At 42.9% G+C, this 23,423-nt stretch overlaps 1 protein-coding gene across 8 annotated transcripts in view; it reads left to right on the forward strand.

Annotated features, from left to right (window-relative positions):
* SPIDR (scaffold protein involved in DNA repair) overlaps positions 1-23,423 on the forward strand; it is a 258,654-nt gene that overhangs the window by 137,878 nt on the left and 97,353 nt on the right. For all 8 annotated transcript variants that reach the window (XM_064480799.1, XM_064480800.1, XM_064480801.1 and 5 more), the window contains one exon: positions 22,739-22,934. In XM_064480799.1, the coding sequence (XP_064336869.1) occupies positions 22,739-22,934 (196 nt within the window). The remainder of the gene's footprint in view (positions 1-22,738; positions 22,935-23,423) is intronic.

Consider the following 23,423-nt stretch of genomic DNA (forward strand, 5'->3'; position numbering starts at 1 on the left):
CTATAAGGGAGAGGCCACAAAGCAGGATGGTGGCACTGCTGACTGGTCCCACCCAACCATGGCCACGGAGCTGTCTGAGGGAGCCCAGGCCAGGAGGCTGCCATCTGGATCTGTAGATCAGATCTGCAGGGTTCACCTCTTTTAACTGGAGGAAGAGAAAATACAATTCCATGTGCCCAGTGTGACTCAGGCACCCCATGATGACACCCGACGAAGCTTGGCTGACTGTATATGAGAAGGATTGCTTCTCACTAGGGTTAGAGGTGAGAAGGGCACAGGGGCACCAGCCAGCTCGGGAGCCCTGAGGAGTCGTGCTCCTCACCGAGGCGGCACCTGCAGAGCTGAAACAAGGTGTGGAGGCGATGCCAGGTCTGGAGGCTCCCCTCTGCCCTGGTGACACTGCAGCCTCCCTGTCTCCTGCCGCCCGGATTCTATTGTTTAATTCTGGTCTGGCCCATTGAGCTAGAGCCACATAACCTTTCCTTTAGACTTAGTTTTATATAGATGGAAGAAATTTGAATGTTTTATTGAATAGATATCAATAAATTTTGAGTTTTTTGTTATCAAAGAGCCCTGCTGCCTTGCTGCTATTTTGCTACGTGCTAAGAGAAAAATCAGAACGTCTAAGACAGGAATTTTTGCCACAGGGAGCCTACGGTCTTCTTTTGGATAGAAGCCCTAAAAACCAGCAAACCCTGGAAACCAGCAGACTGTTGTCTGGTAGCAGAATGTGAACAAAGAGAAAAAGCCTAGCTTCCTGCGTGGACGTTTCGTGGAGATGGCACGCTAAACCAAACTCACAGATGTGAAGAGATGCGTGACGAGCTTCCCAGAGCTGCCGTGGAATGCTGCAGAGATGGTGCATCCAAACTCCAGGGAGGACAACAGGGAGAGTTTAAAAAGGCCAAAATGAAGCAACCAAAACAGGACTTCTGACTTCGTTTCTGGTCTGACACGTAAGGAACTTGGAAGTCATCACTTCTGTTTTAAAACAAGAGAAAAGCTGAACAAAGAAAATCAACAGTTCTTTTAGATCCAACAGAGAATTGAAGTCATAGCGCACAGATCACTGTCTCCAAAGTCAGGGAGACAGCAAGGGACACAGAGACTCAGCTTCTGGAGCAGAGGCCCAGGAGCAAAAGCATCCATTGGAGCCAGTCCTGGGGTAGAAGGAGGAGCTTGCACTGTAACAGACAAAGTCAGAGCTAGAGGCTCTGAAACTCCAGGGGTCCCTGTCTTGGGGGATGGGGGTGCAATTTTGTGAGATTTACCTCCAGGAGCCCTACCAGGTTCTCACAGTGAAGATCAGGGAAAATTCCCCTCAGGCCTCAGGCCTGGGGAGGGAAAAGAAACCTGTACTTCTTAACAAGTCCTGCCCATGGGGAAACATCTTAACCAGAGCCTCCTCTGCTGGGGTTTTATCGGAGCCCAGCAGACCCTGGGGGGAAGGGAGATACCCAACTCCAGATTCCTCCAGTCTTCCCGTCTTACCTAAAGGGGTGGAGGAGGAGCTGAGACGCTGTCCTGAAGGTCACACTCCAGAGGCACAGGCTCCCTGACAGCTGAGACCTGATCATGGGCTCTGGAAATTGCCCCTCACCCCTACCCCACCGTGGCATCAGTGGGGCGCCTGTATGATGACAGGGGAATAAAAATGAAAGAGCCACATGTCTCAGACCTCATTTGAGAAGAAACCTCTGGGGAAACACAAAGACAACAGGGCAGACAAAAACTGACCCCAGAGAAAATGTTTGCCATGAGGAAGTGTCACTCCTCGCCAGGAAACCATAAAGCCTCCCTCTAAAGGCCCAGGACATCGTGTCTGGCTTTCAACAAAAAGTTTCGAGACATTCATTCTAAAAGGGAAAAATCATAGTATGAAGAAAAACAGAGGACGCATTAGAACCAGACTTAGATGTGGCGGAGACGTTGGAATTAGCTAGTAATTTAACATGAATGTGATTAATATTCTGGGGCCGCAAAGGAAAAAGTGGACAGCAGGTAAGAACGGGTGGGTGATGCAGGCAGAGACGGAGACTCCAAGAATCAAGAGGAAGTGCTAGAGATCAAAACACTGTCACAGAATAGAGTGCCTTTGGTGGCTCACCAGCAGACTGAACGTGGCTAAGCAGAGAATCAGTGAGCTGGAAGAAATGTCAGTAGAAACTATGCAGAGAGAAAAGAGGAATGAAAAAAGGGAACTTAATATCCAAGAGCTGTGGGACAATGACAAAAGATGTGACACACAGGTGATGGGGACACCAGAGAGGAACGAGAAAGGAAGGAAATATTTGAACCAATATAATGACTGAGAATTTTCCAGAAATTAGTGATAGGCAACAGACTACAGATCCAGGAATCTCAGAGAACATCAAGCAGGATAAATAACACAAAATACATACCCAGGTGTATCATATTCAAATACAGAAAATCAGAGACAAAGAAGAAATCTTGAAAAGGCTCAAAGAGGGAGGAAAACACTTAACTCAGAGAGAGGTTAGGATAAGACTTGCATCATCAGACTCCTCAGAAACTATGCAAGCAGGAAGAGAGGATAGTGAAATACTTGAAGTATTGAAAGAAAAACCCACCAGTTTCAAACCCTAATCTAGCAAAAGCATCCTTGAAAAATAAACACTGCCTCACACAAACAAAATCTTTGGGAATTTGTTTACATTAGAGCTGCCTTGTAAGAAATGCTGAAAGAAGTTCTTCATAAAGAAGGAACATGATACAGGTTGAAAACTAGGATCTGTATAAAGAAAGGAAGAGCTTAGAGAAGGAATAAACATAGGTTAAATAAAATATATTTCTTACTCTTACGTCATCTAATAGACAACAGTTTGTTCAGAACAACAGTAGAAACAATGTATTTGGTGAAATGAATGACAGCAACGCAATAAGGGACCAGAGGGCAAAACTGGGAACACTTTGTTATAAGGTATGCACACGACCAGTAAAATGATAAAACAGCGTTATTTGAAAGTGGACTGAGTGAGCTGAAAATGTATATTGCAGACTCAAGGGGAACCACTAAACTTGAAAAAAGAAGTATAATTTGATATGCTAAAAGAAGAGAAAAATGAAATGTCCAATTAAAATCACAGAAGGCAGAAAGAGTGCAGACAGTGATAAGAACAAACAGCAAACAAACAGTAACCGCTGTGCGAGACACTGAGCCTGTGCGGCAGTCACTTTAACATCAGTGGTCTGAATTCACCAAGTACAAGACAGAGGCTGACAGAGGAGGAAAAACTAAGATCCAAGTGTATGTTGTCTATAAGAAACCCACTTCAGATACAAAGACAGATTTAAAGCGAAAGCATGGCACTGTGATGCGAATGTAAATTGGTGCAGTCACTATAGAAGCAGCGTGGAGGTGCCTTAAAAACTAAAAATGGAACTGCCATAGGATCCAGCAGTCCCACTCCTGAAGAAAGCAGAGACACTAATTTGAAAAGATATGTGCACCCCAGTGTTTGTAGCAGCATTATTTACAATAGTCAAGACATGGAAGCAACCAGGTGTGCATCAGTGGATGAATGTGTGCATATATGTACACACATACACAGACACACACACCACTGGAATACTATTCGGCCATAGAAAAGAAAGAAATCCTGCTAATTGTGACTACATTAGTGGGCCTTTTGGACATATGCTAAATTAAATAAGTCAGACAAAGAAAGACAAAAACATATGATTTCACTTATATGTGGAATTCTAAAAGACTGACAAAACTAATTCATAGAGAAAACAGATGGTGGTTACCAGAGGCATGAGGTGGGCAAGGGAGAAGGCGGGGGTGTGTCACAGTGTACAAACTTCCAGTTATGAGATAAATGAGTCCTGGGGGTGTAGTGTATAGCATGGTGACTACAGTTAATAACACTTATGTATATAAGTAGCTGATCATTTTGTTGCATACCTGAAACTAATGTAATGTTATCTGTCAATTCTACCTCAGTTTTTTAAAATGTAAATGGATGCAAAGAGCTACTAACACTTACCAAAAGAAAGCTGGAGTAGCTATGTTAATTTCAGACAAAGCAGCCTTCAGAGTGAGGAAAATTATCAAGGAAAAAGAGGAGCATCACGTAATTATAAAGAGATCAATTCTCCAAGAAGGCAACAATTCTTAATGTGCATGTGCCTAACAAGAGACCGCCAAAGTATATAAAGCGAAAACTGATGGAAGTGCAAGGGGAGACGGAGGACTGTTGTTACAGACTTGCTGCAACTCTGGTACCTGAGTGAGAGCGCGTCCTGGCCATTGGGACCTTTGACGGGAGGGCCTGGGCCAGCAGCGGAGGGAGAAGGGGCCAGGTTTGTGTTTCCATTGGGCGATTCTGGCAGCAGCTTGAGGGATGAGCTGGAGGTGGGCAGAGACCAGTGGGAAGGCTCTCATGGGGAAGCTCTGGGCCTGGTAACTGAGGTTGGCGGCAGTCCATCAGCTTAGGGTTAGGGGTTATGGATTAGGGGCTAGGGCTAAAAGTAATATTTGCTCAATGAATGGGCGAGTTGGTTGGGTTCACGTAAGCTTGTAAATACTGGAATTGTAAGTCAAGCTTCATCCCCTGAGATCGTATGCAATGCTTTTGCTGAGAGAAAGGGCTTCGGGGTTAGGGTAAAAAGCTTGAGGAAAATGGTGAAGCCTGGTGGAGCCTTGTGTGGGACTTCAAAGGAAGATGACAGGACACAGAAAAAGGTGGTTTTGCTGCATCATCTGGGTGTGTGTTTTCTCCAGCAAGGCCTAGATGTGCGGGAAGAAATGACAACAAAGGGGACTAAGGGGCTTTGCCAGAAGGAGCAGGGGCTGACAGCGGTGCGGTCCAGGCGGAGTGAGGAGAAGCTGGTGGCTGATGGAGGGGCCCGCGGAGCTGAGGGCATGCCGTGAGGCTCAGGTTCTTCAACAGCAGCCTAGGCTTTAGATGCCAGGTGTCTGGCAGGACTTGAGAATGAAAGAAAGGCTGAATCAGATATAAAAAGAAAGGTGGGGAAGAGACCTGACGCCAGAGAAGATTGTGAAGCCCCCTCACCACTGCCCCCACCGTGTGTCCCCACCACCTGACCCGGCGCAGTACTGAGGGTCTGATCGTTGCTGAACTTGTGGATCGTACATGAAGACCTTAGTTCAACGGTGTATTCACCTTTTGTGTCCACTAATTACGAAATGACAGACAGTTACAAAACATAGGAGCCATGTTCTGACTGAACTCCTTACCTTTTTTTTAAACACCTTTATCCTTTATTGATTCCTGTACAGTAAACTATGCATATTTCATATGTACAATTCGATGAATTTTGATAGGTGTATACACCCATGAAACCACCCTGCTTTTTAAAAAATGGATTTCTACAAGTCTCAAGAGTCAAGGTGTGAGGGGTGCATGGCAGGTCTTTGGAGATCATTCTAAGTCCTGCCCTGCAGTCCAGAGAAGTGGGGTTTGGTACTTAACAGACAATCTAAGGGCTTTGCTTTTTTCCTAAAGAATCCTCTTTTCCCAAGGGAAGCTGTCTGTTGGTGGCTCGATTGTTTATTCTCAGCCCAGTTAGGACTGACTGACTGCTAGCAGCTGCATTTACCCTCCAGGGTGGGGATCCTGTCCCTGCTAGTGCATTAGACCAACTTCCTGCTTATCCTTATCTAAATGCTAAAGAAAAGAAGTTAAAAATTCCGTAGGCCTGAGAGAAACTAACAGGGAGAGGGAAGCCCACGTTTTAGGGATGAGGTGAGAGTGGGTCAGAGAATTTTGCTGAATGACCACTCCACGCTGACCACCCCACACTGCCACCCCTCCCCAGGCTGCCACTCCCTCCGTGGGCGGTGAATAAACCCCGGGAAGCTCGCTGATGCGGGACTGTGCTGAGATGAGGGCTGCGTTTTATTTAAACACTTATGAATGATGCCGTAAAAAGGTCACAAGGTTAGCGTATGACCACAGTTTTCTAATGAAACAGAGCTAATAAAATTGTTCTCTAGATGTCTGCTTTGGCTGAGAATGGGTAAGCTGGCCTTCAGCAGAGAGGACAGTAAATGTTGCCATTATTTAAAAACCACTGTGCTGACTTGTTGTAGTCAAAAAAGTGAAAAGGGAAGAGAAAACAGAAGAGTTATTTAAATTTATTTTTCAACTTTATTAAAAGAAAGCATTTCTAATACTACAGGCTGATTTTTTTTTTGACAGCTCATATTACCAGGAAGCGTATTCAAAACGTACAGTAATTGCACGACTGTGGTGCAGCATGTTGACCCTGTTAGACAGTCCATGGCACTCTCTGCTCCTTCCCAGCCCAGCACTCTGCTTTGTGTCTCATGGCTGAGGTCTGGCACTACCTCCTTTTAGGAACTTCCTCTAACTCCACTCTGCATTAAGATCGTTAGTTCCAGAACACCATTTTCCAAGATATACCTCTAATCTGTATGATTTACAATATTAATCTGGGCCACTTACCACAGTCTGTGATGATTTTCTTCTGTCTTGTCTTTCCCCCAGTGTCCCTAGAGAGTAGATACCTTCAGGTCAGGGACTGTCTTATGAAACTTGGCGTCTGGGAAAAAGTAGGTATTCATGAAGTAGTTATTAGGTGAATTAATAGGTAATGGAAATTAATTCTGTTAGAATTAAATTAACAGTTAACATTTAAATTAACACTGTTAAAAGAACATGCTACAAATCATCTTTGTACTGAATTCTTTGCATGAGAGACCTCATTTAACCTTCACAGTAACCCTAAGAGTTAGGAACTGTCACCACCCCTTTCTGACAGGAGAGGAGCCTGCTCAAGCTGGCACCACTGGTAAGAGTCTGACCTGGGCTCCTCGGTATAATACTGTTTTGAAACAATTTTAAAATGTAGTGAGCAGAAGAATTTTTTTTACATACTGTACTTAAAATGACTTTTCTTTATGTTAATGTAAGCAACATTGAGAATTAGCTGTACAGCAGGTCTTGAACGTTTAGTAAAAGCTCTGAAATAGTCATTTAGTCTTATTTTCACAGTGATTAAAATTATTGGAAGAAAACGTGTTTATGCTTACAGGTACAAGTGCACGTGGGTTACATACCTACACCTGATCTTCCCTGAAAGGAGCCCGTGTGCATTCTGGAGACCCCTGTCAACTTGGTTACAAGTACTCAGTGTTGTGCTGGAACACAGAGCACATTCCTTACCAAATGCAGGTCTAGAGACATCTCAACAAGAAACTGAAGCAGAGTTTTCATCATTTCCTTAGGAGGAACTTTGTGTAGGCAGTACTGCCCTAACTGTCAGAACAGTTACAGGGCAGGGTGGGTGGGCTAGGGTGCTGGTGAGCACAGACGAGGGGTCCTGTGGGTGGTTGGGGGTGAGCAGGCTCAACTTGCCCTCGGATGCTCCGTGCTGTCCTTCTCATTTTCTCAAGGTGGTCAGAGCGATTTTTTGAAATGAAAGTCATATCACGTCTCTCCTCTGCTTCAGAACCTTTCAACTGATGTGCAGGCCTGGAGCTGCTGGGAGAAGCACAGGGTAGAGGTGGTACCTGAAAACTGCGGGTGAAAGGGATTGGGGGACAAAAAGGTTTTGTGGAGGCACCGCTTCAGCCTTCACAGCAGTCCTTTTTGTGCATGAACCTGGATTGCTATCCTTTGTTTTATTCTTATATTTTTTGTACCTTCTTTTTAAAATTTATTTTTAATTAAAACTTTGGTATTTTGTGATCACTGTAGAGTCACATGCGGCTGTAAGAAAAAGTAGAGAGATCTAGTCTCTCCTAAGGGCAATGTCTTGCCACACTGCCAAAGAGTGTAAACCACAGAGTTACTGAAGCAGTCGCCATGCAGGACAGCTCCCTGCTGCAGGGCTCCCTCACTTGTCTTGTAGGACCACCCACTCCTTTGACCACGCCCCTCCTTAATTCCTTCAATTGCTCATCTGTTTTCCATTCTTACTGTTTCTCATTTCAACAGCATTACGTATGTGGAATCACATAGTGTGTAACCTTATGAAGTTGCCTTTTTCATCAGCATAATTCTCTGGGGATCCTTCTGAGTTGTTGCCTGTGTCAGTAGTCCCTTCCTTTGCACTGCCAAGCAGCCTTTCCTTGTGTGGATGCACCACACTTGTCTGACCACCTGGTTAGGGCATCTGGCTGCGGTGAGGGAAGTGCACATTGGTGTACCAGTTGGTGTGAACATGTGCTTTCATCTCTCCAGGGTGAATACCGGAGTGTAACTGTGGGATCTCCTAAGTAGTTACATGTTTAGTTTTTTAATGAACTGCACACTCTTCCAGACTGGCTGCACATTAAACATTCCCACCAGCAGCGTGAGTGACTCAGTTTGTCCACATATGCAGCAGTATCTCATGCTATCACTGTGTTCATTTTACCTGTGTGTGTAGTGACAGCTGATGTGGTTTACACGTGTATTTCACTGAATGGCGCTGGGCATCTTTCGACGTGCTTGTTTGCCCTCGTGTATTCTCCTGGTGAAATGTGTGTGTGTGTGTCTTTTGCCCATGTTCTAATTGGACTGTTTGCTATTTACTGTTACGATTTGAGGCTTCATAATATATTCTAGATATATGAGTCCTTAATCTCAGTATCTACTTGACCTTTTCATCCTCTCAACAGGGTCTTACACAGAACAAAATAGATTTTACTTTAATGAAGTCCACGTTAGCAGTTCTTTTATGAATTGTGCGCTTCGTGCCAAGCTTAAGAATCTTGTGTCCAGCCCTAGATTCCAGAGACTTTCCCCTGTGTTGTTTTATATAAGATATGACACATATATGGAGGTTTGTTTTTTGTCTGTGGATGCCTAATTTCTCAAGAACAGTATGTTGAAAGACTGTCTTTTCTCCATTGAATTACTTTTGCACCTTTGTCAAAAACAACTTGAATTAATGTGTGTGGGTCTCTTCCTGAGTTTTCTGTTCTGTTCATTGAGCCGTGCGTCTGTCCCTCTGACAGTACCATCTTTTTTCCCCTTTTTTTAATGGAGGTACTGGGGATTGAACCCAGGACCTTGTGCATGCTAAGCATGCACTCTACCACTGAGCTGTACCCTCCCCTCTCACCATATACTCTTGACTATGTAATGTCTTGAAATCAGGTAGATCAGTTCTTACCACTGCATTCTTCTTTTTCAAAACTATTTCAGCTGTTGTAGTTAAATGTTGTCTTTCCATATAAATTTTAGAATAATTTTATATCTATGAAAAATCTTGCTGGGATTTCAATAGAAGTTATGTTAAACACATCATTTTGGGAAGAATTGGTATCATTACTCTCTGAAGTCTTTCAGTGAACACAGTATGTCTGCTTCTTTGATTTCTTTCATCAGCAGTCTGTATCTTCATATACACATACATGTTTTGTCAGATTTACACTGGAGCGTTTCTTTCTTAGATGTTGCAAATAGCATTGTATTTTTAACTTTGGGTGTCCGTGCATTCATTGCTAGTATATAAAAATACAGTTAATTTTTGTGCGTTGATTTTGCATCCTATAACCTTGCTGAACTCATTCGTTCGTCCTGGAATTTTGGGGGGTAAAATCCTTGGTAATTTGTACATAGGTAGTCATGCCATCTGCGAGTAGGAAAAGAGTAAGTGTTCCTTTCCGATTTGTGTGCCTCTTATTTCCTCCCCTTGCCTCACTGCACTGACTCCAGCCACTAGTGCTGTGCTGGAAAAGAGGAGTGAGAGCATATGTCCTTGCCTGTTCCCAACTTAGGGGAAAACTTGTAGTCTTTCTCCACTAAGTATAATATTACCTGTAGGTTTTTTGTAGATAATCTTTATCAAATTGAGAGAGTTCCCCTTTATTTCCAATTTTCTGAGACTTTGTGTCATCAATGAGTGTTGAGTCTTACCAGGTGGTTTTCCTGTGTTGATTCCTGTGATCATTTGATTTTTCTTGTTTAGCAGTTATCGTGAGTTAGACTGACTGATTTTCAAATATTGAACCCGCTTTGCATCCCTGGAATAACCTCTGCTTGGTCATAGGCTGTGTGTGTGTATGTGTGTGTGTGTGTGTGTGTGTGTGTGTGTGTGTGAATTTTTTGTTACTTATTGCCGACTTCTATTTGCTAATACTTTGTTACAAATTTTCACATCTATATTTATAAAGCATCTCGGTCTGTAAGTTTCCTTTTGTGTGTGTATGTATTGTCTTTGTTTTGTTTTGGTATCCATATGATTCTAGCTTCATGAGACAGATTGAGAAGCGTTCCCTCCTCTTCTCTTTTCGGAAATAGATTGTGTAGAATTGGTGTTAATTTGTCTTCATACATTTGGTAGAATTCTCCAATGAAGGTACAGATGTAGAGACATACTTTGGGGAGCTTTTAAATTAAATTTTTAATTTTCTTACTAGTTATAGGTCTAGTCACGTAATTATTTCATATTCTCTGAGTTGTGGTAATTTGTGTTTTCTCAAGAAATTGGTCCATCTCATCAAATATGTTGCATTCACATGTAGAGTTGTGTGTAGTGTTCTTTTACTGCCCTTTGGGTTTCTGCAGAGTTATGTGAGGTCCCCTGTTTCCTTCCTGATATCGGTAATTTGTGTCTCCTCTGTTTCTTTGCCAGTCTTGCTAGAGGTTTATCAATTTTATTGATTTTGTTCATGGACCAGTTCTTTGTTTCATTGATTTTATCTTTTTAAAAATTTTCAACTTCATTGACTTTTGTTCTTATCTTTCTCTTTGACTCATGAATTTTTTTAGAAGTTAGTTAGTTAGCTTCCAAATATTTAGAAATTTTCCTGTTATTTTTCTGCTATTAATTGGAAGACAAGAAGGGGTACCTTTTGCTTTTACCTTAAATTAAAACCCAGTAATTGACATGATAAAGTACAGGCTCATGACACAGGGTTAGGTACACAGACAGGTTAAATTAATCCTTTTATATGTATATATTGCTTAGGTCGACTGCACATGAACATAAAGAGGGGAAGAAAATAGCTTAAAACATCAACTTTGTACATTATTCTATTTGTTTTAGTAAAAATGATAAAAGGACTGATTTAAATTATTTTAAGAAACAACTAGAATTACTCCATTCTGTGTATTTAAATATCCTGGCAGCCCCTCTCTCTCCCTATTCGGAGATGGCCCACATTCTGTCTAAGGAGTGTGTACCTACTTTTCATCTGAGCGCCCAACCCCCACACCTCGTGGCCTTTCTTTTGCCTTTCAATGTATCTCTCAGAATAAATCTACCTACCTTCACTCAAATAAATAAAAATAAATAAATAAATATCCTGACTGTACTTTGTGTTGAAATATATGTTGCCCGGGTTAAATTTCAAATGCATACATTCCATCGTTGTGATAGTTCAGAAATACCAGGTTCCTGTCTTCCAGCCCTTGGTCTAGAAACCTCAGATGGTTGTGAGCTTATCCAGAGGCTTGTAAGTAAACAAGTGATACAATCAGTTCCCTTTTTCTTATCTTTTATTTCTTCTTTGCTTTGACCTTCTCCACTCTGTCCTCAGGGTCATTATTTTATTGTCCTAAAGCACAGATTTCAGAAGACATTGTATATACTCCTAAGGAACTAGAAAATATATTAGAAATGAATCCAGCTGTAGCACTCCATTACAAGAAATAACCATTCCAGAATGAGAATGACTTTCGGAAAGAACTGAGGAAAATTCATCCAGCACGTATCTACGGATGCTTGTGTGTCTAGCACGCCAAGTGAGGTGAAAAAAAATAGATGTCCCTCCAGTCTTTCATATCACCAGCATCTCACTGGGGAAATGAGTCCATTCTCCAGAAGGAAATGGGGGAGATGGGTGCTTCCCTGCAATGATGTGGTCTGGTAATGACTTGGTCCTTTCCCCATTTAGTAGCGTGGTGGGACATTCTGTACTCTTGGCAGCTGGGGTACACTGGGCTTGGATCCTGCCTGACACACATTGCATTGGTGTGAGGTCGGCCCGTGTGCATTGTTTGAACTTTGCTGCTGCCTCCTCATGAAGAGAGGCCTGTGGTTTTCTGAGGATGGCCTGTCTCCTCTCAGTGCACCAGGAGACATTCTTGAGGGGTTGGGTATCAAGGCACTCTGTGCATGTGAGTGTTTCTCCATTTGGGAAAAGTAACAGTAGTGTGCAGAAAACACGACACGTCTCTTAGAGCAAAGCAGTCAGGCGCAGTTCTCACCTGTCACGTAAGAATGTAACAGCTCGCTCTGCACCTTGATGGGTTGTTATGAGAACTGAATGGAGGTATAGAAGCAAAATTCTTAGACAAGTAGAGATGGCTCAGGCACGGTCATGAGTTTTATGTGACTTCACACAGGTAGCCCCTTCCTAAAGCTCCCTGAAGGCCACACCCACTCCTGTTACATCATCTCTTGTCAACCAGGGAGCTTTTCATCTCTGCCGGACCAGAGAGCACAGCTAATAAAATGGAACATGTAGGCCTAGTGACCTCAAGTGCAGAGCCACGGCTGTGATCCAGAGGCAGGCTGACCTCCGGATGGTTCCGAGAGGGCTGTATGGGTGTGTGTGGGTCTCGGTGTCGTTCTGCACAGTGCTTGTCCCTTGAGGATTCCCAGCCTGCCTCCACCACTCTGCCCTCACTGGCTTCTGTCCGGGGGAGACCCTGAGTCCCGTCTCGTGCTCTGGCTGCAGGGTGAGCAGCCTTTCAAGCCAGAACTGTCATCTGGGACCTAGATATTTGGGCTGAAGAATTCCTGGCTGTTGTTTTCTGGAACACATGTGTACAGTAACACATGTGTACTGTACTTGAATGAAGTCCTGTGGGTAGATATTCTCAGAGGATGCCCGCGCTGCATGTTGTAATGTAAACTTGTAGGTGAATGTTTAGGACTAGAAAGCACAGGTAATTATAGTGGTAGGAATAAAACTTACTAAGCTTAAATTAGAGCGTTTGCATGTCCCTGACCTTGCTACCTATTAGTTTCTGAACCCAAAGTACACACCCTAAAGTTGAATGGGTTGTTTCCCAAAAGTTCCTTTCTTAGAACTTGGACTGCATTTGTGCAAAGAACAGTGAGAGAAATCATGGCTCCGTTCCCAGGCTAGCTCCCAAAAGTCTGTTTCACACTGATGCATTCTCGCATTTTACTGATAATGGAACTGCAGCTCCTCTATTCCACATTTATAACATTATTTCTCGGAGAAAAAGAACTTTAACTCCAAGTTCAGATGCTGTGGATGTAGGTCCATGGCAGTGGAGAGGCCGGGGGTAAGGAAAGAAGCTGGTATCTGGAGGCAGGCATTTCGTAATGAGTTGGAGAAACATTCCTGAGCACCGAGTCAGGTCTTTATGCCTCTCTGAGAGGGTCCCTGTCCAGGCCAGCACTGCTTCTCTTCTTTGAACTGGTAACAGAAAGGCAGTGTAGGGAGACTGCAAATGGCAGACATTGAGGAATGGTGTCTAAGTATTGTCTAAACAGTGGCAGATCTGTGCCTGTGTTTGGTTACTTCCTAAATTGGAGGCAGCTCAGAAACTGGTTGTGTCAAATTCCAGTGTAGAGCAAGATATGTACCAAACTTTTGAATACTTATTTGATTAAAAGAAGTTAGTTATACTTTACTTTGATTCTTCTGTTTCTCTGAATGAATTTCTAATATTCTTAAAAACAGAGCTCGTTTCTTTAACTTTGATACAAGTATTCATATCATGCAAATGTGAATATTATGTCTTGAGCTCAAGCAAAAGTTACTTTCCCCCAAAAAAGTCCCACAATGTCTTAATTCCAGTCAGATACCAACACATAATGGCAAATCAGCGTCACACTCAGAAACCGTAGATGATCATTGTCTTACAAACCGAGCTCTGGATAAGCACAAGCTCTGCTGTTTCTAAGCCTGAGGAGGACTTGAACTCCACACTAACCTTGTACCCAGCAGTGAGATACGCACTGGTGTGTCTTCTCTGTAGATTTTAATATCCTTTGTGGTTGCTGGTGACGTGGTTTGTTTTAGTCTCTGAGGAATGTTTGCTCTTGTTTGTTCATGTAGTCTGGCACTCGTTTACCATGGAGTGTCCCTTGAAATGATTAGCTGTATAATATAAAAGGAAAATAAAAGTGATTTGGGTGTAAACAGGTGAAAAAAGTCACTTGTATGAATAGTGGATATTTTAAAATTATATAGATTTTTTGAATAATAACAATTCAGTACTGAAAAATGTGTTGCAGTTAGCCACGTGTACCTATGTTCTAGTGTGCTGACTAAAACTGCATATTACACTTTTTAAAAATAGTTTTACTCTGCCTGGACATGACTGTCTCAGTTAACGTGAACATGTGTGCTCCATGGAAGCAGCTGCTGTGTACAGATCAGGCGACCTGAGCTCGTTCACCCTGTGTAGCTCCGGGACCCCCGTGACCATCACCTGGTTGTCCTGTGCCTCCGCTTCCCCATCTGTAAAATGTCTATGACGGTGCAGAAAAACGATGGTATGTTCTGCTGAGGGACGGTGGTCCTGACAGTTGGTGAAACCTGTTCTCCGGGAGACAGGGGTCACAGTGACACCATCCCCGTGCTTGTTTGGAGTGGGTTGGAAGAGCCTGGGATAGAATGCCATGTTCGTGGGGTCTGGCTCGCTTTGTGAAGGAATAAAGTGAAGTAAATTATGAAAGAAGTTTTCATAGAAAAAACTGCATGGTAGCATCTTGTATCGTCCATCTGGGACCCAAATCCAAGTTTTCTCTTTCTGATCAGGTTGACTTTCCCAAGTGCAAACAGAAATTGTAGTTGTTGATTTCATTTTATGTAACCAACTTCTGATAAGAGTAACTTTTAATATATAGTTGTTTGTTTAAAGTGAAATGCTTATTTCCCTTGGGGGAGATAGGCGTAGATAAAACTCTCAAAGTGGTAAAGTGTCTTTGCTTATGTTTTGCTGACAGGCCACACAGCTGACACAACTGCAGCCGATCTTATCAAAGGGGTCATTCTTGGTGGCTGCACTGAAGAGCCTTTCATGACTCCCCTGCTGTGAGCACTCTTCTGGACTCTGACCTGCACGGGTCTCCTGTCAGGGACTGCTGCTCTTGTACCTATTGGATACTGTTACAGTCTTGATTATCCTTTCCAAATCTGTCTTTTCACACCCAGTACTGGTGAGCCAGTGGGCAGGCTCATCTCCACTGATGGGTCAGGGCTCTCTGGCAGCCTCAAGTTAGCCATGTGGAGCTCCGCTCTGCCTCTTTGGGGTCCAGGCAGCCACACTGCCCTCTTTAGCTCATCCAGCTTGCAGCCCTTCCTGCATCTGGCGGGTCCCTTGGGAGTCTCACTTCCCTGAGAAGCCCTCCAGTGTCAGCCAGGGAGTTCAGACTCCTTAGTAATCTCCTGGGCTTGCTCAGAGACAGATGTCGAGGAAGCCCAGTGTAATTGCTTTTACACCAGCGTTCTCATATGACTGTCTACCTATTAATGATTTTTTTTCCTTCTTTCTACTTTCCTAACTTTCCCAAGTTATCTAGAATGGCCATTTATGATTTTCACAATCAGATAAAACAACTTTTCTTTCTTGCTGCTCTCCTGTCCTCCCTTTCTATATGTCTTGGTGTAATCTATCCATTCTTAAGTCTACAGCAGCCCCCACATTTTACTGCTTGAAGAGTTTGTATCTCTGTGTGTTTTCCTCCAAAGAAATAAGCATTTCATTTTGAATAGTCCCTCTGGACTCTGCTATAAAATGAGCCAATTCTTTTGTGCCCAGGAGGTGTCCTCTCTTTTGGAGTGAAATCAGGGCAGATGGCAGAGCAGGAAGCTCCAGGAATCCGTCCCTCCACCGAAACAGCAGTCTGAGGCCCTGCCAGACACCCCTCCTCTGCAGCCACGTCTGTGGGACCAGAGCCAAGCAGCTCTCTGGAGGACACACTGTCAGGAGGACCAAGTCTGCAGGAGGGAGCAGGAGCAAGTCAGAGGAGAAACAAAGGACTGAAGGACTGAAGCCTTCAGATAGCTGTAGAGTCTGAGGGCAAGTTTTCCTTTTCAGGAGCACAGTCTCACTTTCTAACAGTCAGAAATCGGCTCTAGTCACTGTAGTGTCTCACGGGTTGGGGAGGCTCACCTTGGCTGGTGGTGTGATTTCAGCGTGTGATATGCCTGCTGTGGTTCTGCTGTGCTCTGGTTGCCATGTGATGCTCTGAGGTTTCTGCTGTTCTTGTTTGTCCTCATTTCTTTGTGGAAATAAGCTGTGCCATTCAGGAGAAGTTCACTTCTTCTGTAAAATACAGTTGTGATCCCAGAAGGTTCTTACTCCTTTTATAAATAAAAACATTTTCTTTAACCAGTCTTGCACACTTACCTAGTTTGACTGAGGTTTGTCCTGGTTGATGCTGGACTAAGGTCTGTTTGTGGTAATTAAACATAGGCTTTGTGACTTGGATGGAGAGTATTTCTTGAACTTAATTTACTAGTTCTTTTATGTTAGTGTCAACTTCAGCTTTTTTGTGATCATTGTCTTCCCAAATTCCTTTGTCATTTAGTGTGAATACTTTTGTTCTGAATTTTGCAAATTTTGTACTAAAATTTCAGTTTGGGAAATTTTGTGGATTTTAGAAGAACATGTTTCAATTCGTCTGTCTCCTTTTCTATTTTAGGTACACACTATTCAAATACTGTAGTCTGTCATATTTTATTGTGTCATCTCAATTTTTATTTCTCCTTGTGAAGTCAAAAGGTGAAACCATTAAAACATTTTTTTACATATGAACATGGTCAGCTTTTGTTGAGATGACCTATATTGTGGACATATGCTGACTATTACTAAAATTCCTTTTAAAGAATGCTATTACCTTATGCATTTATTCGTTTTTAGTGATCTGAATCTATTTGCAGTTTATTAACTTATTCATGTGAATGGTTACCATGGTATTTCTTGATAAAGTGGGTCTTTTAATCAACTTTTTATCTCAGTTGGAGTCAAAAAGCTAGACAACAGAACAAGCTTAGTTGTCTTGACTGCTGCGACTCTTCAGCATGGTCCAAGCCAGTTTCTTCTCCCACAGCCCCAGTGAGGATAAGCGAAAGCAAAAGTCCAGTTGCCGCCGCTGAATCCTTGCTTGTCTTGGGTGTTGTCCCTTCACCTCTGTTTCTAAGTTTCCGTTTTCTTTGAAAGTGGTCCCCACACTGAGGTCTGGCCAGACACCCTAGAGCTGAAGTAGGCCCTGACACCTGTCTATTTGGAAAATCATATATTTCTGGTTACAAATGATATGCCAAAGATTTCTCAATTTTGGTAATAAAAAAAGCATCATTTTTTTGTTTGTTTAAATAGCATTCAGTTGCATTTAAATTATTTTAAGTGATTTGTTACTGGAAAGATAGTGAGGCGGAAAGCCCCATAAAAAGACTGGCAGGACCCCTAGGCAGGGCCGCTGTTCTCTTCCCACTGGCCTCTGGTTCCCTGGCCCAAAGGCTTTATCTCACTTTTTGCCTCTAAAGCGGCTAACTTACACCTAGAATTCTATTGGTTCCCTGAGCTCACTTTCCTTCACTTCTGATTGGTTATTACTCTCACTCCTGATTGGTTATTACTCTCACTTGTGATTGGTTATTACTCTCACTTCTGATTGGTCCACTTCCATAACTTCTGATTGGTCCATTTGTAGTACTTCATTTGCATGGGGCCTCACTCATGATTGGTCTATTTCTACAAAGCTTATTCCTGGTTGGTCAACTTCTGTTGTACTTTATTTGCATATGATGTTGCAAAGTGTAAAACTGGCAGCCTATAAATGGCCTGTGTAAACCTACAGACGGGGTCCAGAGCTTGAAGTGTTAGTTCGTGTGGGCTTGCTGGCGTAATAAACCTGAGTTCTTCAACTCTCCGAGAGCTGCTTGGTCTGTTGTCCAGATCCAGGTTGCTGTCACAATTGAGCTGTAACACGTTTTTCTGCAACAATAGTATTTGAAAATTCTCTAGGATGACTAATTTTTATATAGCCAAGGTCTTTGAAGAGTAACATACATCATTTATGTAGACCATTTTAATGTATCAAATACTTTCATATCCATTGTTGCCTTAAAATGCTCTAGCATAAATGCTGTTACTCTTCTATATAGCACAGAAAGGATTCTGCTCACTTAGGTGATGCAGTCAAGATCATCTGGCTTCTAAGTGACAGAACTGAGACTTGAACCCAAATCTCTAGACTTCACTTTCCTGTTCTACCTGCTGTACCAAACTGCTTCTCTGAACACAATTTTTGTACCTAGAAAGAAGCGTGGAATGGTGTAGTGCAAGTTTCTAAAAAAAATGTGTTACTTACCCACTTGACTTGTGACACTGAGGATGAGATGTGAGGGAGGCTCTGTTAACTCAGTCAAGTGAGGAAAATTGTTGGTCAGATTGTAATTTTCTGTGGATCATTTGAGCTGTGAGTTCAGAGATGTTAGGTATAATTTTTATCTCCTTTGCCCTGCTGCATGGGGTGAGAGCTTTATTGTTAATTTGGAAAGAAAAAGCGAGGTCTTCCATGTCAGCAAGTTAAAGCGTTAACATCCCATAGCTCTCTAGACGTGATGGACTCAGAGGAGGAAGAGCTGCTTTCCTACAGGTTCTGGCAAAGCCAGAAAGCTCCCTGAGACGCTTCCTGCCCTTTAGGCCAAGGCCTCACGGTGAAACAGGTGTTTTGTAGCTAAAAAGGGTGAACTTGAGAGGCATGCTAGGCACTTGAGTAAAGTTAGGAAGGTGTAATAGTCGTGTGTTTTCTAGAGTAGTAATCCTCAAAACTGTGGTGGTGGGACCTGCAGTATCACCTTGGAATCTGTTACAAATGCAAATGAGGCAGCACCACCCTAGACCTACTGAATCAGAAACTCTGGGCGTGGGGCCCAACAGTCTGTGTTTTAACAAGCCTGTGATTCTGATTCATGGTAAAGTTTGAAAATTTCTGTTCTGGAATCACACTAGGAGATAAAAGACTGTAAGATAAAGATTTAAGATTGGCCTGGAAAAAAGTAGTGCTGGCAATATGTAAGTATGTTAGGTTTTTACCTAAATGTTACGGAGATGCCTGTAACAGTGCGGAATGATCCTTGAAGACAGAGATACCAGTCATAACTGACACTAAGGCATCTGGTTCCTGTCTGTACTGTGCACTGCACTGTGAATGCATATATTTGGCTCTGTTGTAAAGATTTCCATTTCTCATTTTCAAGAAACTGAATTGACTAGAACAGGTGTAACCCTTTACCAGAAACCACATGTATAGGAAGCCCAGGCATAACATTGTGCTGTTATCTAGTGGAACATGCTTCAGTGGGACAGTGTAGCTGAAAGATGACAGCCTCCTTCTGAGTGCTAGACTCCAGCCAGCTTGGTAGAGATGGTACTGTCATGGGATAAATCCAGAGTCAGAGACTGGTAGACAAGTGACAGAACTGGGATGCTGAGGAAGAGATAGGATGAGGGCATGCTGACTCTCAGCTAGTTGGGCGGGTTGGATGGGTGGGTGTGTGGAAGGTAAATAACTCGGGAGGGAGAGAGGGAGGAAGACATGACAGAATTGGGATGCTGAGGGAGGGAAGGGATGGGGAACATGTTGACTCTTACTAGTTGGGTCAGTTTGGGCATATTTGAATTAGTCACAGGAAGTGATTTTTGCTTAGTTTATCCAAGTAATAAGGCAGTTCATTAATAAAGAAAGGATTATTTTAAGTTCTTATTTATATCTATTAAATAGTGCATTTTCATTGTGGGAAAAAGACACAGTAATACAAAGAAGAAAATGAAAAATTACCTATATATAATCTTTCATGTAGGGATAAATTGCTTAATTTTTTGGTGCAGTTCATTCCAGCACTTTTTCCCTGTGAGAATATTATGTTAGTAATATACAGTCCTACCGTCTTGGGGTCTCATAGTTCACACAGGTCTGAGTCTGTTTCTCTAATTCAACAATATAGCAAGAGCTTCACCCACAATGTTATTAAATACATTTTTTTGAATTAGGATTTTTAGTGCTTTCATTTGTATAGCTGTTGGATGATTTACTTTTCTAATTTCTGTTAGAAATTAGATTCTTTCGTGTATTTCATTTGATAAATGAGTGTGACTAATATTTTTATGTGTAAGTGTTTTTCTCCACATCTCTGATCATCTCACTGGTCTGGGGCAATGACTTTGTTGAGTAAAAGTGTATGAACATTTTTAAGACCTTTAATTACCCAGTTGTGTACAGAGGTGGATGTACTACCGTGAACCCAGAGAAAACTAAATTTTTCCAAGATACCCTGTGTTGCATTGGAAAAATTATTAACCTCTAGAAATTTTAGAAATTGCTAGTATTTTAGGTACTATTTTAAACAAAAGCTAGTGTGTACTCCAAGCATTGTAGTTACGTGTCTCCGTGTGTGGATTGTATGTTTGAATAGAGGTATCTAATCTCACAGTAACAGCACTCGGTAGGCACCATCTCCCTTACAGACTTGAAGAAGTTATAGCTCAGGACACTGAAGTAGTTTGATGGAGACAAAGCATACAGTAGGGAGCAGAGCTTAAATCCCAGCCCGGATCAGCCTGACTTCAGACCCTGCTACTCCTCCTGCTTGTTCGCCCTCTTTGCATTTTCTGTTCAGTTTCAGCAGAATTTTTGTTACTGAATAAAAGTATGGGATCTGTGCCTTGAAAATAAAGTTTACAACCACTGCCAGAAATGTGGTGGTTCTTTCTTTAAATTGCTGTTTCCAGTGACTTGTTCCTCAAAAAAGGAAATGGTCAGGTCAGAGGCTTACGCTTGTCTAGAGAGTTACACTTCTGGTTTATAGAGGAAACTCTCATATTTTATACTATCCCATGAATTCATCTTTAATGTATTTTATGGTCCACTTTGAAACAGAAATAAACTGTTCCTCCATGTTGGGTTTATTTGGATAAAAAGGAAATTGCAGGAAGCCTACTCTGGGAATTTAGAAATAGCACACACAATTATAAATGTAATATAATTATACGTTTTATATACAGATATCAATATATCCCATTACTGTTCTCATTTATAACACGATTGTGTTAAATAGTTCCTCTGCATACATTTAGAACCATGTCAGACGGTGTTATTCTTGCTTTAACTCCAAATACAATTTCAAAAATTCAACAAGAGTAGGAAACCCCATTGTGTTTACCTGTATCTATTTTTATTTCTTCCTTCTTCCTTCTCACAGATCTTGAGGTTCTGTTCATTGGTTTTTGATCTGTTTTTCTTTATTGTTTGTATCTGGTGATTTCTGTTCATTTAGTTCACCTTCTTCAAGTTCACTGATTCTTTTCTCTGCCCCCTTCATTCTGCTGTTGAATCCAGCCAGTGAGTTTTTTATTTCAGTAATTTTATTTCTTTGTTCTATTTTTTCCATTAAAAAAAAAAATCTGTGTCTTTGCCCAGGCCTTATGTTTCTTTGCTGAGACTTCTGTTCTTTCATTTGTCTCAAGTGCTCCTGTAATTGCTCACTAAAGTGTGTTTGTAATGGCTGCTTTTAAATCTTTGTCAGATAATCCTGACATCTGTGTCTTCTCAACATTGGTATCTATTCATGGTTGTTTTTTTTCATTCAGGAGAGATTTTCCTTGTTTCTCACTACAACAAGAGATTTTAGAGGGCAGCCTGTGCAAGTTGGATGTTATGAGATGAGATTCTGGATCTTATTTATCTGAACCAATGTTAGTGGCTTTGTCTGACGCTGCTTTGAGAAGGGAAGTGTAGGGGCTGCGGCTTGCTAGCATCTGGTGGAGGGGATTCGCCTTGTTACTGCTCCCCGCGTGGTGGGAAGGCGGAGGAGGGTGTGGAGTGGCTTTGGTGCTGCTGGGCGGTGGCAAAAGTCCAGGCTCTGCCAGGCCTGCTCCATCTCTACCCCAGGGGGTGGGGAGTGAAGGAGTTGGGTCCCTCAGTGTGACGGAGTGTGTGAGGCGACAGTCCTAGCACCCAGTCCACCTGCACTCCCACCAGCCCGCCTGGGCTGCAGAGACTCCTCGTCACCCTGTCAAGAGGGGTGGGATACCTGGGGCCCCCTTGCCCTTTGCTGGCATATGTGGCAGAGGGTCACGGTTTTTGTGATGTTTGCTGAGAGTAGACCAGTGATATCCTAGAAGTTTTCTGTCTCACTGGGCTGCCCCATCCCTGTCTCTGGTTGGAGACTGAGCTCTCGGGCATTTTTGTCTGCACCAATGCTGTTTCCAGGGTGCAAGGAGAAAACCTGGGGATCATGCCACTGTGTGTGGCTTGGGTCCTGGCCGATCAGCTTCCTCCCTCCCCTCCCAGCTTCGCCTTCCGTTTCGCCCATCAGTTGTGCTAACAGGAGAAGTGGGATGGGAGTCCCCAGTCTTTCTTCATGTTAAGCAGCACTACCTGTTTGAGGAATGAGCATCAGACAGTCTGAGAGGGACCAGGAGGACGTGATCTGTTCTATCTCTCCTTGGACGTGGGACGTTTGAGTGACATGTCTGCTGGACAACGAGGGGGAGTTGGCGTCGTGTTCTCTGAAAGGCGAGGTCGTGAAGTGTCTGAGGGTCTTCCTAGTCAACAAGGTTTTCTTCGGTGCCAGGCACCCTGCACATCCCCCTGGGCCCCCAGCTGGGGCCCTGCTGTTCCTCCTTACCCACTCCTGACTCACGGAGCCAGACACCCCGACAGTGAGAGGGCGTCAGTCACTGGGGGTGATTGGTTGTATCCACACCAGCGAGTCGTTGCCTTTTGTGTCTGTGACTCGGTGGGAGCCTGAGGCACCCAGCATTGCAAATAAACTGTTGTGCTTCTTTCCCTTTTCCAGGCAAAAGCTTATTGTCCCAAATGGAAGCTGCCCTGTGATTCTGAATACCTATTTTTGTCAGAAAGTTGTTGCCAAAGAAGATTCAAAAACAGCACGTGAAGCACACGGTCGGGACACACCCCTTCCAAAAAGAAGCATCACTTTGGCTCAGACATTTAAATTTAAGAGCCTAACAAGTAACTCACCTGAAAGCCAGGTAAACTATCATCGACTTACAGGGTTTTTTTGCTTTGTAATAATATTGTGTTTAAAGACTATTATTTTATAGAGGTGTTCACCGATGGCCCCTCCAAATATTCAGTAAATATATATGTAATCTTTATTCTAACTCATTAAAATATAAGTTTTCTTTTTTTTTTTTTTTTCTGTTTTTGTAATTCCCTAAGAATTTTTTATTTATTAAAAAAAATCATGTTTTTCTTTTTCATGACATCTGTGTCCCTTGCGGTAAAAGGAGCTGCATAAACTTGAGGTTATACAGTGGAGATTGCTTTTTGGAATTTTACTGGCCCTGAGCTGTGATCATCTGCCAAGATGAACTTGGGGAACCACTCAGCCTCCCTTGCACAGGCGCGGAGGGCACTGCCGGGACTGCTGCAGGCTCTGCGTGCCTGTGACTCCAGGGCACCCGCCTGGGTCCCTGAGTGCCTGGGGCAGCTCTGAAGGGCACCCTGGCCCTGACCAG

The sequence above is a fragment of the Camelus dromedarius genome, chromosome 30 (assembly GCF_036321535.1).
Source record: "Camelus dromedarius isolate mCamDro1 chromosome 30, mCamDro1.pat, whole genome shotgun sequence".
NCBI classification, from domain to species: Eukaryota; Metazoa; Chordata; class Mammalia; order Artiodactyla; family Camelidae; genus Camelus; species Camelus dromedarius.